The 17,795-nt window shown below is 52.6% G+C and overlaps 1 protein-coding gene across 1 annotated transcript; it reads left to right on the plus strand.

Annotated features, from left to right (window-relative positions):
* Positions 1 to 141: 141 nt before the first annotated feature.
* On the plus strand, positions 142 to 17,685 carry INCENP (inner centromere protein). Its single transcript, XM_064163500.1, has 17 exons — positions 142 to 318; positions 409 to 522; positions 1,035 to 1,762; positions 3,151 to 3,202; positions 3,355 to 3,388; positions 5,141 to 5,333; positions 5,774 to 5,825; positions 6,171 to 6,288; positions 6,371 to 6,505; positions 7,899 to 8,008; positions 8,308 to 8,428; positions 9,750 to 9,872; positions 10,370 to 10,545; positions 10,823 to 10,910; positions 12,550 to 12,709; positions 13,318 to 13,530; positions 16,681 to 17,685. The coding sequence occupies exons 1-16, from the start codon at positions 179 to 181 to the stop codon at positions 13,527 to 13,529; spliced, it is 2,556 nt and encodes an 851-aa protein (XP_064019570.1). The 5' UTR covers positions 142 to 178; the 3' UTR covers position 13,530; positions 16,681 to 17,685.
* The last annotated feature ends 110 nt before the right edge of the window (positions 17,686 to 17,795 follow it).

Here is a 17,795-nt window from a genome sequence, read left to right on the forward strand (position 1 = left end):
GCCTTCCAGCCTGCTCTGGGCGTTCCCCGTGTGGGCTGGCAGCCAATAGAGAGCGCGGGCGGAGCAGGGTCGGGCGGCGATTGGCTGTGGCGCTGTGATATGGTGCGCGGGGGAGGGGCGCTGCGTTTGAATCCGAGGCGGGCGGCGGGACCGGGCTGGCTGCTGGGCGCTGAGAGAGATGGCGGCGATGGAGGCCGCGCCGAGCCCGCAGCACCTGCTGCTGACCTGCAACCAGCGGCTGGCAGAGTTCCTGCAGGATGATATCGATCTAGTGTGGCTGAAGGAGATCCGCGAGGAGGCGATCAGGATGTTCGGCAGGTACCTACCGCCTGACCTATTTCGGGGCCCGTCGAGCCCTTACCGGTTGCTCCCGTGCTGAGCCGCCGCCTTTCCCTCTTCCCCTTGCAGCTGCTACAACGACGAGCCGGAGCTGATGCCGAAGACGCCGTCGCAGAAGAGCCGGCAGCGGAAGAAGCGTTTTGCCGCTCAGCGGAACGAAGACCAGGAGCTGGGCAGGAAGAGGTAGGCCTGGCTAGGCCGTGAGGAGTGGATGAGGCGGGGGAGGGAGGGTATTGGAGACTCCGAAACAACGCTTGGGCCGGCTTAGAGTGACGTGGAGAGCTTGTGGAGCACCGAAAACACCCCAATTCTAGGCCTGCATGGAGCTCCCCCACCCCTCCCGCTGCCTGGCTGGGGCCTTCCCGTCTCCTCCCGTGTGTCCGAGGCCCCGTCAGACGCTCCCCCGGCTCTCGGCCTGGCGGCCTGAGCGCGTCATGACACCGCGGTTTACCCGAGCAGTAACTGCTCTTTGTCCCTCGGCCCCTCTATTTCCGTGCTGCTGCTTTTCTTCTGGCATCTTTTCCGCTCTAAAATGTCTCTTCGTGCTCCCTCTCTTTCTGTAGCCCTGCATATGTCGAGATCTCGGGGAGCCTCTGGGTGGTGCTTTGGCTTTGCTTCTTTCTGTGTTCCCATTTGATGGGCCTCAATCTGTTTCCTGTCCTAGTCCCTGTCTGATGCTCCGTTTCTGTTGTTAGATTGTCCCAGAGGAAGAAAAAAAGCATCAAACTGGTGCCTTCTGCACAACTCCAAAACAAAGAAAACCTGGACCTCATCAGGGATGATCCTGAACAGGTCTCTCCACCCCAACGTGTGACAAGATCCCAGACTGCAGCACTCGCCAAGATCTCAGAGGTCTCTCAAAGGGTTCCCTCCAAGACCCCTTCTGTCCTACAGGAGGGGAAGGCTCACACAGCAGAAATCAACATAAATAATTGTATTGGCACTGAGCTAAGCTTCCAGGTGAACCCAACAAAGCCAGCAAAGCAGCTCCGTGCCACTTTCGTTCTGGGACCAGATAAGGATCCTTTGGAGGAGGACCAGGTTTGCAGATCCTCACCTGTACCAGCAACCCCCAAGACGGTGGCCACTATGCCTAAGGCCGTGCCTCAGATGAATGCAGCCGATATCACACTCCTTATGAGCGTTGAGCCTGGGCTGGAGGATGGCTCCATGCAGGCATCAGAGAAAGATGAGGAGAAGCAGCCTGCCCAGGACATCCCAGGGACACCCAAAGGTCTGAGACTCAGTCGCCAGTCTGTGCGCAGGAGCCTGCTGGGCAAAGCTCCCGCTCCCCGCAGGAGTTCCTTGGCCACAAAGTACTCCCGGAGCAGCCGTAGGGGAAGTCGGATCCGTAGTTCCATAGGCAGATTAGCCACCCAAGCTCGAGCTCAGCAGTCAGCCCCATCATCTAGCGGCCCGGAGGGTGAGTGAGGGGTCACCAAGGGGGTCTGCTCTGCGTTGTCTCTGCTGCTTTGGTTGATCTAATTTCTTGCTGCTGAAGGAAACTGTTGTGGGGTTGGTCCCTCAGTCTGGTGCAGCGGAGCCTCCTAGGCCAGACAAGCTGCTCTCAGCGAGAAAGTTCTAAGAGGCTTTCTGGAGACCTATGTGAGTGGAGGGCCTAGAGAGCTGCTAGAGCATGGCCTGTGAGCTCAGCCCTGTAAATCCTCTGAGAGAGCATCAGGGGTGTCTCTGGAACTGCTGTGGTGGTGGCATGCAGGTTCTGGGATGTGAGGTGACTGTCATTGACTCTTCAGAGTCTGGCTGCTAGCTTGAAGGGAATTTTGAGGGCTACACTTAACAAATATAAGTCTTCCAGATCTTTCCAGAATGTGCCAAAGGCAGGTTGCAGTGAAGAACAAAATGATTGAAATGTCTTCTGTGCTACTGTAGTTGTGAGCGTTGGGCTGGTGCATTAGGGCACAGCTGTGGGTGTAAGTCTTTCCTTTATTCAAGCTAAGGGAAGGAAGTGGGCAGTAAATGCAGATGGTGCAAGTGAAGCTCTTCCTCACAGTCTGGTGTTGGGGAGCGGCTGGAGGCTCACTCAGTACAAAACCAAGCTGCAGTTCAGTCTCCTCGGTGAAGAGGCACTGAGGAAGCTTTATCTGCTCTGTTGAAATGCCCAGTCTGTACTGACCAGAGCTAGATTACTTGGGAGGGTTGAGGAAGCCTTGATTTCTTCCCTCTGTGCTAGACTGTTCTGGTGAGAATTCCTGGGTGTAAGATGGGGAATTGGGATGCGTTGTGCAGCTCCTCTTGAGCTGATGACAGTCGTGAAAGCCAGGACAGAGTAACTCCCTGCAGCAGATCCTGCCCTGGCTGTGCGTGCAGCTTGTGCCTGTTGAATGTGTGGGAGCAGGCTGCAGGCTCAGCCCCTGCAGGCTCTGCCTGGGGTGGAGCTGCTTTGTTGCCTGTTATTAATTAACCACTATTTCTGACAGTGCTGGCATGGAAAAGCTGGAGCCAGGGAGCCAGCTGGCAGGAATGCTAGCAGGAAGCAGCACTCAGGCTGTAAATAACACTGCCTTTAACTCCTGCAAAAGGAGTCTGAGCCCAAACCAAGTCACTCTTAGCATGAGCTCATCAAATAGCACTTTAGACTCATGCATAGTGGAAAAGATGAGGTTTCTCACACCACAGTCACAGGCAACTGTCCCCACTGCTGCTTGGGGGAGTCTCTCCAACCTGACCACAGCAGTGGGCACTCAGCCATGGGCACTAACCAGGTGCCTTTGTAGCATTCTGAGGGGAACTGCTTCAAGAGCTCTTCCTACTCCTGTGTTACAGCTCCTGTGTTTTCTCCTTTTCCTGCAGACTCCAGCTCTGGAGAGGTGCCAGAGAATGAAGAAACAGTTCTCAAAGCTGGGTGAGGCTCCTTTTTATTATTTTTTAATTCTTCGTGCCCTGCTGGAGGACCCTGAGGGGACATTCCTGGTATAGAACGTGCTGCTTGTGGGTAACAAGCAGCTGCCCCTTTCTTTGCTGTTCTTTAACACGTTGCCTTTGTTCTTTCCATAGGCCTCCTTCTGAATCTTGCAGCCCTCCCGAGCTGGTAAGATCTGAGCAGAGATTGCTAGTGCTTTTTATGTGAGGACTTGGCTCTGGTACAGAGATTAGAGAAGGTCTGGGATGAGGGCTCACTTGGGATGCGAACACACATGAGCCAAGGCTTGTTTTGGGTGGAAGCACTATGACCACCTCAGGTGCTTTCAGAGCCTAGGCTAACTCTGGCCAGGAGAAGGTGTTCTCTGTCACTTTGTATCAGTAGATTTAAATGTCAGTGACAGGCTAATGCCCTCCAGTGCTCAACATCAACCATCCACAGCAGAGTCTTGCTTCTGAACTTCTTCCTAGAGACTAGCTGCTTGAGAATTCAATCATGAATCTACGCAGATGACTGACCTCAGAGGAGCTGCTTTCAGCAGTGGTGTACAAACTGTCCAGCTCTTTGTGTCTTTCCAGCTGCTTTTGACCTTTCTGAGTTTTGCAGATTGCTCAAAGCTTGTCAGTTTGTTTTGGAGCAACCACAGAAATTTTAAATGCCATTTGGTCCCAACCCACTGCCTGCACAATTCCCAGTGCCTTGCTGAGGAAGGGAGCCCAGAGCTGCCTCACAGTCGCAGGATTATGGTGGTATTTGGTTGAGAATAGTTCTCAGTAAGCAAAGACTGAGTTAATGGAACAGAGCTCCGTAGCTTCAAGCACCAGGACAGGCCTGTACCTGCTCACACTGTGCATGTGTGTGCAGCTGCAGAAGTTCTGACAAATTGGGAGGTTTTCTGGTGCCTCTGGATTTTCAGCATGCCTGAGCTGTGGAGCAGCTCCAAGGGAGAACAAGGAGGAGAGCAGAAGGAATGGGCTGCTTGTCAGACCTGAGTAGAGGACTGGTGTCTTGGTGTTCTGGTCTCATCAATGTATAGACACTTAGCCTGTATCACCAGGTCACCTTCCCTTATTTCCCTCTGCCTATCAGCAGTTTTCTTGGCAAACCAAATGTGGTTTGGACTTCCTCTTGGAGCTGTGGTGAGCCAGCACCCTCCTCAAAGCAGACATCCCTCTGTCTGCAGCAAAACATCCAGTGCCTGTGTGTGCTGGTGCTTAAAGGACAGGCTTCTCGGGCCTGCTCTGGGGCTTTCTGTGCTCCCATTGGGCTGCAGGGTACTTCCTCTGCCCAGCTCTGGGTAAGGCCCTTGCAGAAGTCTTTGGGGAGGGTCAGGTTTCTGCCCTTCTCCCAGCAACTCTGCAAGCTCTGTGGAGAGTGGACCTGAAGCCTATGCCAGGGGAGGGCAGGGCTGAGCCATTGCCAGCTCTCACAAGGCTACAAACCATTACCACAGCAGGTTCTGTTGAGTGCAGGGGCAGCAAATGGCATTGGCACAGAAGGAGAAACCAGAGCCAGGAGCTGCTTGCCTCTGTCTCCTGCTGTCCGCTCGTGGCTGCTGTGTGCAGCGAGCGCTGCTGACTGCCAGAAGCACATAGAGATTTCAGCTCAACGTGCTTTTGTCCTTACTAGTTTGAGTTTGGTTTAAGCAGTGCCTGCCTCACTGCAGACCTTGTCTGCTGCTAATGCCTGTGCTTCAGTGGTGGCACAGCACCAGTGAGTTCACAAGAATGGTGCCCTGATCTTATGTTCCACAGCTGGAGCTTAGGCCTCCATGCTGGGTACAGCACTCGTGCTCAACACTCTGCATGTGGCTCTGTGTCCTCTGGAAATGCTGTAGACTGCCCTTGTCAGGAGGACAACATGGGTGGAGACAGTGACTGCTTGTGTGGCAGCTGGGCTGAAACCCATCTTCTCCTGCAGGCCCCCCAGAACCCACAGATGTCCCTTCGCTCTCGGACCATCAGTGGGCAGGAGCCAAGCAGCCAGAGTAACCCAGGGGAGAGCTGTGGCAAAGCTGCAGCAGGCACAGTGGCAACACCTCAGAGCCCACGGATGTCCCTTCGCTCTCGCACCATTGGCAGGCAGGAGCAGCCGCAGCAGACACACAGCCAGGGTAACCTGGGGTGGGGGCTGTGGCAGGCTGGCTGGGAGGCTGTGGATCTGAGAGCCAGATGAAAGATTAATCTTTGGCAAGGGAGAGTTTGTTCTAAGAGATCAATGGTGAGGAAGTTTGTGCTGGAATTATTGTCTGCTCTGGGATGGGTGAGAAGATGAGGGATGATGTTCCCCAGGTTGTGGGAGGCCTTGCTGGGCTTGATTTCTGGAGTAGGTGGCTGCTCTGTACTCCTGCAGGAGTTATACATCCTGGTGCACAGCACAGGGCACTCTGGGGACCGTTGCTTTACTCTGTCTCAAAGTGTGGGGGTCAGAACAGCCCTGTCTACATGATTCAAGACAGGGCTTTGCTCCTGACTGAGCTGCCACAGCTGCTGTCAAAGCTGTGCTGGAGTGGATTTCTTTCTGCTGGAACTAACTGGAAGTGTTCTTTTTCAGAAACAAACACAAATAAGAATGAGAAGATTCAGGAACCACCCCAGAGTGCCAGGTATGTCCATTCTGGTGGGAATGTGCCTCTGAGGTCCATAGTCTAGTTCAAACTAGTTCAACACTGAAATGTTGTACGGTGGCTTCAGTGGTTTGTAGCTGAAACTTCTGCATCAAGTTTTCTCTGCCTCTGAAAGAGAATTTAACTTGGGTCACATCAGACTTCTTTTATAGGCAATAACTTGTAACTAGGTAGGTTCAAGACAGGCTTAACAAGCAGTCATTAAATGATCAGGAGCATTTGCTATGTGTGCTCTAGTTGGTGTTACTGCTGATTGGAGGGGGCCTGGACAAGATGACCTTTGAGGATCCCTTCCAAGCATGCGTGGTCTGTGTTTCCTCCCAGGAGAAAGCCAAGCTACAAGAGAGCTGTGGATGAGTGCTATGACAGCCAGCAGGCAGAGGATGGGGGACTTTCTCCTCCCAGAAGAAAGACCCCATCCCCAGCCTTCCCAGCCAGCAAGGTAAGGTTCTTGCAGCCCTGCTGCCCCTCACCCAGACCTGTTCCTGGTTCTGGCTCCTGAGACTGGCTCTGTTCCTTCTCAGGTTGTACGGCCTATGAAAACCTTCCTGCACACTGTGCAGAAGAACCAGCTGCTGATGACACCCAGCTCCCTGGGGAGGAACATGGTGATTAAGTCCTTTATCAAGTACAACACTCCTCTGCAGACTGACTCCAAGGTAAGGATCACTTCTAGTCTGGGCCATGGTGATCTGGTGGGTGGTCTGAGATGTGAAAATCTCTTCAAGCCATATTAAACACAGAAGTAACTTCAAGCTGTTTGCATAAACTAAATGAAATTGATTAGTCAGCTTCCTGAATCTCTTCAAGCCATATTAAACACAGAAGTAACTTCAAGCTGTTTGCATAAACTAAATGAAATTGGTTAGTCAGCTTCCTGAAGAGCTCCATCGTGAGCTGGGCTGTATCATTGCTGCCCTGTCCAGCAGTTGTTTGGGTGGATTTGGAAGGTCTGAGCTTAGACTCTCACAGGGAGATGTTTTTCCCTGTGTTATGCTCACACAGGAGCAAAATGAGATGGTGCTGGGGGGTTGGTTTTCACTTGCAGCAGTCTTGGGGAGGGAGAAAAGAGTGTTTTGCAGAAAGGGAATTTGCTGTTATGGTGCTGAGAGAGCCTCTCTGTGCTCTAGCAGATGTGACCTCTGTCCTTGGGAGACAGTGAAGAATTTGAGGGTCAGTCACACCAGTGTCTGCCTTTGTGAAGGGGCTGATGTGATGGCAAGAGTGTTTCTGTTTGTGTCCTTTGCTTGCCAGTTCATGGAACGTTACGTTTTGGGTTTTATTCCAGTGCAGATAACCTCCCCTCAGGACTCTCCCTGTGTTGGGGCTAAGCATAACTAAATGGCACCAGAGCAACAAGGTCTAGTTAGCAGTTTTAAATTAGATGTTAGTTTGGACACTGATAACACCAGTCACTTGCATTTGAGGCCTGGATGTGATGGTTTGGGAATTACCTGCCCCCCCACTCTTATGGAATCGCCCAGACTAGACTCAGCTGAGCTGGAAGTAAGGAAAGTAGTTTTATATTTGTAGCTTAGCACAATCTACAAGCAGATATTTACAGTATTTACAGCATTATGCAGAAATAGACAAGTTAAAGGTAATACAGAAACACAACAGCCCTCCCAGAAACCAGAGTCCCCAGGAGGGCCTCCCAACTGCCCTTTTGCCTTCTTTCCACCCCTCTACCTTATCCCAGAGTTTGCCTTACAGGCAAGGTGAGTTTGGAGGATTGACCAGGGGGATTAGAAAGCAGAAGGATTAGTTAGGCAGCAGCCCAGAGAGAAAGCACAGGCTCTGACACAGACCCCCACACACTGTCATATCTGTGTTCTTGTTTTTCTACATCTCAGCAAGCCTATGAGTGCAGCAGACATCACCACTGTTTCCTTTTCACAGTCTGTCATCTAATTCCTCATTCAAATATTCCAACTTGCCTCAATCTAGCACAAGGTAACCAGTTAGGTAACCTCTAACTGGAACACTTCCTGTGCTCGTGAGCAGGAAGGTGCCCATGGCAAGTGGGTGCCCTCACATTTCAATCCACTGCAGGAGAAGGAGAGACAGAAGCTGGAGATGCTGAGGAAAAAGCAAGAAGCTGAGCAATTGAGAAAACAAAAACTGGAGGAGGAGAAGAAAAGGCGGCTGGATGAGGCAAAGCTGTGAGTATCTGCTCTCTCCGTGCCTGCCCTGCTCTCTCAGCACATGTAGGTCCCTGTATCTACTAGGTCCTTGAACCTGTGGGGTCCATACATGCAGCAAAACCTCTGGCCAGCTTGTTAGGACTGCCTGTCTGGGATGCTAATCAAAAGCCAAGGATCCTAGCTGACAGCTTCAGCCCTGTCTCAGATGGAGCTTCAGGCTGATGCTGAAATGAGTGGAGAGTTTCTTGCTGGACTGCTTTGTGCCCGAGAGTTGTGCCTTGGGCCGGTGCCTGAGGTGCTGCGGCTGTGTCCCGCAGGAAGCGAGAGGAGCGGCAGCGCAAGGTGCAGGCGTCGCGGGAGCGAGCGCTGCAGCTGGAGCAGGAGCGGAAGCGGCGCATCGAGCAGAAGATCGCCCACTTCGAGGAGAAGACCGAGAAGGTCAGGCCCCACCTGCCCGTGCTCCAGAAGCAGCAGTCGCAGAATGTCAGGGGCTGGAGGGCACCTCCAAAGCTCACCCAGTCCAACCCCCCTGCAGAGCAGGATCACCTCTACCAGATCACATAGGAACGCGTCCAGGCGGGTCTTGAGTATCTCCAGAGAGGGAGACTCCACAGCTCCCCTGGGCAGCCTGTTCCAGTGCTCTGTCACCCTCACAGGGTGACATCTCTCCTTGTGTTTACATGAAACTTCCTATGCCTCAGCTTCCACCCAGTGCCCCTTGTCCTGTCACTGGGCATCACCCAGCAGAGCCTGGCTCCAGCCTCCTGGCACTCACCCTTTACATACTTACAAACACAAATGAGATCATCCCTCAGACTCCAGCCCCAGGTAACTTGTGGTCCCAAACTGGGACACTCTTCTCCAAGCTCCAAACCCCAGCTTCCTCAGACTCTCATAAGAGAGATGTTTCAGTCCCTTAATCATCTTTGTGGCTCTGAGCTGGACTCTCTCAAGCAGTTCTATCTCCTTTGTGAACTGAGGGGTTCAGAACTGGACTCTACTCCAGATGCCACCTCACCAGGTCAGAGAGGAGGGGCAGGAGAACCTCTTTCGACCTTCTATTACACCCCAGAATGGCATTGGTCCCTCTGGCCACAAGAGCACACTGCAGGCTCATGCTGCCCTAAGCATCTGAGGTAGAGGATGCCACAGGAGGGTTCCTTCCAGAGAGAGAGAGGGGCTGAGGCTGCTGAAAGCTTAGAGAATGGTTGAATAAAGAACTCTCCAGAAGCCTGGTGACTGCCTTCCTCTTGCTTACAGCAAGCAGTGGATGAAAACCCATGTCTTCCAGACTTGTGCCTCTAAATCGGCTTTATTAAGGCTCTCTTAGTCAGCTGGGAGAAGAGTAGATAAAACCAGGTAATGGCCCTGAGGCATTGTCTCTTTGTTCTCCCATTGGACTAATGGATGAGGAGGTGAAAATATCCAGGTCTCCTCCAGAGCCTGCTTGTGTCTGAAGCTTTCAGGCCACTTGCAGATGTGACCAGAAGGGTCATTTCTCTGCTTTGATTATCTGCTTTCATGTTTTGTGGTTCTGAGAATATGTTCTGACAGGTTTTGTGGGGTCAGGTGTATGAATATCAGGGTGAGATCAGCTTTTCCTGTGGAGTTGTAACAGGAGGTCCCTTCCCTAAAGCACCTGTGTGAAATGAAGACTAGGTCTTGCTGGCTGCTGGTTGCACAAAAAGGAGTGTGGGAGCTGTCTCTGGGCCTTGCTGCTGGGGCAGTCCACAGTCTTCATCTTGCTGCCTGTGTTTAGGTGCGGGAGGAGAGGTTGGCAGAGGAGAAGATCAAGAAGGCAGCAGCTGCCAGGAAAATGGAGGAAGCAGAGGCACGGCGCAGGCAAGAAGAGGAGGCCAGAAGACAAAGAGCACTGCAGCAGGTCTGTGCTGGGCCCAGCCCTGTCCTGCACACGAGTGGAAGGGCTGCCATCTGTCAGGGTCTTTGAGCAGAGGGTGCAGTGGGAGCAGCAACAGACCCACAGAGAGAAAACTGGCGTGACTTTGTTCCCAGAGCTCTCTGGTGTTCTGCTTCCTCTGCAGTGTGCTGTATGCTCTTGGTGGTGGCTCTCACCCATGTTTATTCCAAGTTCTGGACAGATTCTTACAAAGACCTCAATCTGTATATCAGCAAGTGCTTAAAATCTCCCAGTGAATCCTCTTTGAGACCTGGAGCATGGTGGCTGTTACATCTTTTGGAGTAGTGTGTGGGCAGGGAAAGGCCAGCACTGAAACAGCTGGAGAGCTGATGCACCTCCCTGAGGAGCAGTAGGGACCTCAGCCCCAGATAGTTTTCCAGCTGTGCAGTGTTGGCTACTAGAGACACTTGGGGTGTTCCTGTACAGCCTGAGGTGAATAACTGCCTTGTCACTCTGACCAGGAGGAGGAGGAACAACGTCGGCACAAGGAGCTGATGCAGAAGAGGAAGGAAGAAGAACAGGAACGTGCCAGGAAGTTACTGGAGCAAAAACAAGCAGAACAGGAGAGGGAGAAGCAGCTGGCTGCACAGAGAGAGCTGGAAAGAAAGAGAGAACAGGAGAGGATCCAGGCAGAAAAGTAAGATGATGTCTATTTCTGTGTTTGGTGCTGTGCTGGGGCTTCAAAGAGAAGCAGGCACCAGTGAAAGGCTTGAGGGGTGAAGGGGAACTTTGTGCTGTTGGCACAGCTCTGGAAATGACTTTGAGCTGCCAAGAAGAAATTCTGGGCTCAGTAATGTGGGAGTTGTGATGAGGAGTGCCCTGGAAAGCTGGGAGGAGGAGGGCCTTGTGGTAGGCATGGGATGGGGGATACCTGTGTAGTTTTGTGGGTAACAGCCTGTTGCTGTGGTTCTCAGGCTCCGCGAACAGCAGCAGAAGGCATCTCACCTGCAGAAGGAAGCACTGGCTGCTGAAAAGCAAGTCCAGAGGGAGGAGCAGAAAGAGGTAAGTGCTGTGTATGGATAGAGCTGTGTGTCTGCAGTTGCTGTTGGAGTCAGCTACCTCCTGTCAGAGCTGGCAGCCTTCTGTTGTGCTTGAGAAACCTGTAGGAGAAGGCAAGCATTCATAGGGTGAGGTTCTGGCCTGGCTGGTTACTGCACAATAGAATGACTTCACCTTCAGAAATATTGATTAAGTTAAAGAGGCAAAGATCAGCAGTCTGAACTCCTCCAGCTGCAGAGGCCCAGCTGATTTCTGCTGTTTAGACCCTGAAGAAAAGGCAGCACCAGGTTTATCAAAACATGAAGTCATGGAGTGACCAGAGTAGGGCAGCTAGCATGGAACGGGCAGGTCAGTTTGTGTCACTCTGGGAGGAATGCTCACACCATTGTCTTGTGTTTGCTGACTGCACTGTTCAGAGGCTCCCTGGTATCACAGCAACAAAAACTTGCAGCAGAGGTTTAGAAAGGATCTGTGGGTTAACAGCCAGCTTAGCTCAACAGATCAGTTCCTTTGTGCTGTTGGCTGCAGTGGGTGCAGCAGAGGCTAGCAGAGGTGGAGAGGCAGGAGCAGGAGCAGAAGAAGCTGCCAGAGGAACAAAAGGATAAAGACAGAGCCATTTGCCCTGTTTCTGGGGGATGACATCAGATAGCTGACCCCAGCACACCAGCACAAGTGCTGTTAGAAGGAGCAGTGTCACCCTGCTGCTCATATCCCTTTTCAGTACTGAAGGGATTCTGTAAACATTCCAACTCGTTGTCTGAGATTGGCTCCTGGTGGCTGTGAGCATCCCAAGGACTTTGGGGGAGTGAAAGGAAGCAGTAAGTGCTTGCCAGGGTAAGGCAATGGCTGTTCAAGTCAACTTTGCCTTCTTTATAAACAGTCTGAAGTCTGTGGGCAGGAGAGCTCCTGAGAAACTGATATTTCAGCTCAAGGCTGGGAACAGCTGTGGGATGGCAGCAGAGGCTGTAGGACAGTTTTGCCTTAGGGGGGCTCATGGCAGATTCTCAGGCTCTGTCAGCACTGAGTATTGAAAACGAGCACATGGACCTTGTTCTGCTTGCAAAGCTCTGTCCTGATCTGTGAGTACAAACCCAGTCAAAGACGAGTTAGTGTCGAGGGCTACAAATCTGGGAAGGCAGCTTCTGGGGAAGCAAAACTTTCCAGCTCTCTGGAGATCTGCTTGCGGTTGGTGGGATTGGCAATTTTGCATGTCCTTTTTTTCCTCACTTGTGTTCTCAGCTGTGCTGCTCCCCTGAGAACTGCAGCTCAGCCTGCCCTGGGCTGTGGTGTGTGTGGTCTCTAGGTGGTAATCATCAGGGTGATTAATCAAGCCCAGGCTTTTGGTTTCAGAGTGTTTAAAGCACACTGCTCCGCTCTGAGGATCTAATAACTCTGTGTGAGCTCTGCCTGAGCTGAGTGGAGCTGCTGTCTGTGCATCTACTGCCGGCTCATTTGTGTCATATGCAGCTAATTAAGCACCCTAATTAAAGAGAAGGCAATGCAAAGCCAAACCTTCTGGGTTAAAACTTGGGTCATGTTTGTGGGTTAGAACTTCAGAGCTCCTGTACTCCAGGAAGATCGAGGTGCTGTAGGGACAGGTGCATCTGCTGCTGCTGCCTGCTGAGGAACCTCTGTCTTCCAGAACTCAGATGCCTGCAACTCCTACCAGATGACTCCCCATGCCCATAGGGATCCCAAGCCTGTCAAAGTCGACCCAGACAACTATGGGCTGGATCTGAACAGTGATGACTCTACTGATGATGAGAGCCAGCCTCGCAAGCCCATCCCCACCTGGGCCTGTGGTAAGTGCTGGCAGCTTGTGACCAACAGCAGGTCAGGAGCAGCTGCTGTCAGATGTGGCCCAGTTTCAGCTGCAGGTGGTAGTTCAAGGCCCTCACCTCCAGCAGCGTGCTGGGTCAAGGGCTCCTCTACCACCTGGGGATGTCCTTGTGGCAGTGTTGGAGGACAAATACTCCTCAACTGCCTTAACAGAGCTGCTGGTGCTGCTTGTGAAAGCAATTATGAACTAAGGCTCTGGCCTGAGCCTGCTTGACACTGATGGGACTTTAAAGAGCAAAGCAATGCCAGATGTCTTGGGCTGGGCAATAGACCAGATGTTGTTCTGGTCCTTGGTTCCATTGTTTTGTGTTCCACCTGCCCCAGAGAAGAAGTGAGGAAATGGATGAGGTCTGCAGGGTGGAAGAGCTGAGAAGCCTGACCTCTTGCAGATTCACTCTAGATCCTGCACAGGGCTCAGCACAGGCAGCATTCCCCCTCCAGGAGATCTTTGGCTCTTCAGGATTAAACTCCAAAGGCTGCAGACCTTGGGGTCTCACTGGGGAGCAAGGACAGGCTGCACACCTGCACAGCAATGCCATTAAACTAACCAGAACTCTCCTCTGGCCTGCAGGGTACCAGCTCACCCAGGCAGTGACCAGACAGTACCATGCCCCCCCCAACGTGGATGAGATCTTTGGGGTGATCCTCAGCCCCAAGCTGGAGGACATCTTCTACAAAAGCAAGCCCCGCTACAACCACCGCACCAGCTCTGCCATCTGGAGCTCCCCGCCCTGTAGCCTCAAGTCTGCTCTGCCTCCATCCTACAGCCTGAAGAAGTACTGAGGTGAGAAGGACCTCTGCCTATGTGAGAAAAATATTTCCTGCCCTCTATCTGTTAGCTCCAGGTGTTAGTGTTGAATAAATGTCAGTTTTGCTCTCAGAAAATAAGTCCTGTCAGGTGAAGCAGATGTGCTGCAGGTCATCTGATTTTAAAGTACCAAAAAAAAAGAACCACTCATAATAAAGACGCTGTAGTAACTTTGAGAACTAAATATCTGAGAGCAGTGAAAGTGAGAAATCATCTCCCTGGGACTTGAGGGGTTTGGAATCTCCTTTGGTGCTGCTTTTTGTGCCATTGCCCTGAGATGGGAATGTTCTGTCTGGGAAGAGCTTTAACTGCTGCTGGGGGGAGAATGTTGGTTCTTTGGTCACCACATAGGGTTTACTGATTTCTTTTTGCTGAACTTTTGTTTCTGGGAATGGGGAGAGGGATGTTTTGGCATAGTGGGAGACTCCCAGGATCCTTTGCTAGGGAATATCTGAGCTGCATTTGTCTTGAACTTGCCCTGCAGCCTTGGGACTGCCAGGCCAATGGCATCCTGGCCTGCATCAGGAGCAGTGTGGCCAGCAGGGCAAGGGAGGTTATTCTGCCCTGTACTCAACACTGGTCAGGCCATACCTTGAGTGCAGTGTCCAGTTCTGGGCTCCTCAATTCAAGAGAGAGGTGTCCAGAGGAGGGCGACAAAGCTGGTGAGAGGCCCTGTGAGGAGAGGCTGAGGGAGCTGGGGGCGTGCAGCCTGGAGAAGAAGAGGCTCAGGGCAGACATCATTGCTCTCTACAGCTGCCTGAAGGGAGGCTGTAGCCAAGTGGGATTGGGCTCTTCTGCCAGGCAACCAGCAATAGAACAAGGGAACACAGTGTCAGTTTGAGCCAGGGGAAGTATAGGCTGGATGTTAGGAGGAAGTTGTTGGCAGAGAGAGTGATTGGCATTGGAATGGGCTGCCCAGGGAGGTGGTGGAGCCGCCGTCCCTGGAGGTGTTCAAGCAAAGCCTGAATGAGGCTCTTAGTGCCATGGTCTGGTTGATTGGCTAGGGCTGGGTGCTAGGTTGGACTGGATGAGCTTGGAGGTCTCTGCCAACCTGGTTGATTCTATGATTCTGTAACTGCTTGAGGTTGAGAAAATGCTCAGAATTGCTGCCACCAGATGGAGCAAGAACTTCGCCCACAGCCTATAACCGGAGTACTGCTACCGAAAACCACCCCTCGAAATCGCAGGAAACTGCAGCCTCAGCCTTTCAAGAATGATACTTTCAATCCTGCTGCCCAGGCAGTCTTCCTGAGCCTCAGCAGACACCTAGACAAGTGTCATGGGGCTAGCATAGAGCAGTGTTTCCTGATGATCTTGGCCATCAGGACTCTGTAACACTTCCATGCTGGGGAGGGAAATCTGCTGTGTTGTCTTTTCTAGACTGATTCAGTGTCCCTGGGGTCACAGGAAAGATCTGGAGCCAAGTGGGGTTGTTTCCAGGTGGTGAACTTGAGGCTTAACCTCAGCTGAGTTCTCAAACTCAAAACTGCTTCATGAAAGAACCAGTGAAGGTGCAGATGGTTGTGGATGAACACAGGGGCAGGCTGGGCCTGGCTTGAGCTTGGTGGACATTTTCCTGTCTCTGTGACTGTCCAGACAACACAAGTGCAGGTACCCCCTGTTTCCACAGGTAACAGTGGCAGGGAACCAGCAGTAACTTGCCAACAGCTTTGCTTCCAGGCTCTTTCTACGGAGCAGAAACAGGAAGGATTCCTAGAAGTGAAAAATCAATGCCCCAGAGATGTCTAGGGGTGTTTTGTGCCATGGGCTCAGTCCTGAGGAGGGAGAGCTGCAAAAAGCAGGACCTGGCCCAGCCGTGGCCCAGACATGAAGCTTCCCACTTTCAACTCAGCTATGCAGGGAGGAAAATACCAGAGAGAAGCTACAAAAGATACTGTGCATGAGCAAATTCCTGCCATGAGCTGTCGTGGGAGAAGCCTCAGTTACTCCTGTCAGTGTTTGGAGCAGAAATGAGTGAAGCAGTTCAGATTTCTATCTGTGTGCTTTGCACATTACCCAGCTCAGGGACACAATCCAACAGTATCATTCATCACTTCCTCTTGCAAACCACCCTTGTCTCAGCAGCAACTCTGTGAAGTCTTTCCAGTGTTGTTTCATGAATAAGATAAAGGAACTGCCTTGGCTGCAAGCAGCCACAGTCCTTCACCCTGTGCTCAGTGTCCACCTGAGGTGGGCAGAGCCACCCTCAACCTCTTCAGACCATCTCTGGCTCAGCTCTGGGCTCTGTGAGGGTCACTGCTTGTGGAGGTGTCAGGGGGAGGGTTGTGGGAGCACAGCAGTGCTGTGGGGAAGGGACAGGGCAGAGGAGCTGGCAGATGGAGGTGGTTTATGGATCCTAGGATCCCTGCACCTGCATCCTCACTAACCCAGGACTTAGGAGAAGTTGAAAGGCTGCAAGATGTCAGAGCAGCAGAAGATGCTGCTGGTGAATTACAGCCCTGGCAAGTCTTTCTCTGAGCTGACACCACCCCATTCTCCATCTCAGGGGGGTGCAGATCCTGTGTGCCCTGAATAGGACATTCCTTAGGGAATGTGGTGCTGGCCTGGCAGTGAAGAGGTGGCATGGCTGTGGTGCCCTTCAGGCAAAAAAGGGGCTTTGCTTCTCGGAGGACAGGCTGCTGCAGAAGCAGATGCTAAGTGCCATCACTTTCACCTTCTCCCCTTATCCTCCTGCTTTGCTACCTCTCTAGTGATGCCCAGGGAGTGAGGGCAGGACTCCCTGAGCTGGCACAACAGGGACATGCCAAAGCACACGGGGGTCTTGTCACCCAAATTTGGCCACAGACTTTAGCTTTGGATTGAGGATTAGCCTGAAAATGTTGTTAATGTGAATTGGTGCTGGGGCCCTGGCCCCTGGCAGCAGTGCCAAGGGAAAGCAAACCCCTTATGACAAATCCCTGAGGGGCACTAAGGAGCTTAGGCTGAAAATCCCCTGCAGCAGCCAAGGATCCATATTCCCAAATGCTTTCTCCCTCCAGGGCCATCCCAGGGCTGTTCAAGGACACTGACAGCTTACTTTCACCTGAGCATGTATTTTAGGGGCAGTTCCTTGTTTTGGGGTTCAGGGGGAACAGGACAGATGGATGCTTTGGTTTTATTTCGCAGGCTCCTGCTCCAAGAGCCTTGCACTCCCTAGCTCTTGGCACTCATACACCTGGCACAGGAATGATTCACCAGATCACAACCTGAGGTAGGAGGGGACCTCCCCTGGTCCACTGGCCTTGACCTTCCCTGCCCAAGCAAGGCCACCCAGAGCCCCCTGCTCAGGACTACAGGCAGGCAGCTTTGTTCATCTCCAAGAATGGAGACTCCAGAAGCTCCCTGGGCAGCCTGTGCACAGCATAAGAGCATCTTCCAAGACAAAGCTGTGCAGGTTGGGCCTGCTGCCACCATTCCACTGCACCAACGTGTCTCTGCAGCAGGAACTGGGACACTTAGTGCTTTGGCCCCAGCAGATCAATGCCAGGACACACAGGCATGAGGCTCTAGGCCTTGGCAAGCTGCTGGTCACTGATTCGAGGCAGAGCTGGAATGACAAAGGAATCATCCACATCTTGTGCCTGGGAATAGGACCATGAAGAGACCATTTCTTTTCAATGGCTCCACGTTCCCTCCCCATGGGATCAGCTCCAGGGATGGCACAATCAGAGCAAATGCCTGCCAGGACAGCTGGTGGTAAAACATCCCAGGGCTTCCACTGGAAGAGCTCGCTCTTCAGCTTGCAGCCTGGATCCTGACCAGCCACAGCAGTCAGCAGGGGATGGAGCTACAGCTGCAGCCCAGCTCCAGGTATGGGCTGCATGTGGGCATCACCACAGCTCCAGCCCTGCTTCCACACCTCAGTGCCCATTGCTGCCTGTTGCATTGTTTGTGAGAACTGTGCAAATACAGCAGGACAGATCCAGCTGCTCCCACCATGGAGCTCTTGGAAAAGCACCACAGGACACAAAGGTGGGACATGGACACCACCCCCCCCCCAGCTAGAGTAGATCTCCTGTTGCTGGTGGCTGAGTCCAGCTCCTTCCCACCCTGGAGCAGGACCCTTTCTGCACAGCTGGCTGGAAGCTGAAGTGGGGCCCAGGGCCAGCAGATCAGCCCCCACCAGCTGCTCACTCTGGCCAGTCCTGATCTCCAGCAGGAACGCCTGTCCCTCTGTCCAGCTCCTAGGTGGGAGCATACAGTGACCAGGCCTTCAACAGGGACAGAGCTGTGACTGTCCC

The sequence above is a fragment of the Pogoniulus pusillus genome, chromosome 24 (assembly GCF_015220805.1).
Source record: "Pogoniulus pusillus isolate bPogPus1 chromosome 24, bPogPus1.pri, whole genome shotgun sequence".
Classification (NCBI taxonomy): Eukaryota; Metazoa; Chordata; class Aves; order Piciformes; family Lybiidae; genus Pogoniulus; species Pogoniulus pusillus.

Coding starts and splice junctions, on each gene's coding strand:
- INCENP (XM_064163500.1), top strand. CDS start 179: ATGGCGGCGATGGAGGCCGCGCCGAGCCCGCAGCACCTGCTGCTGACC. Junction 523..1,034: donor CAGGAGCTGGGCAGGAAGAG/GTAGGCCTGGCT, acceptor TTCTGTTGTTAG/ATTGTCCCAGAGGAAGAAAA. Junction 9,873..10,369: donor GACAAAGAGCACTGCAGCAG/GTCTGTGCTGGG, acceptor CACTCTGACCAG/GAGGAGGAGGAACAACGTCG.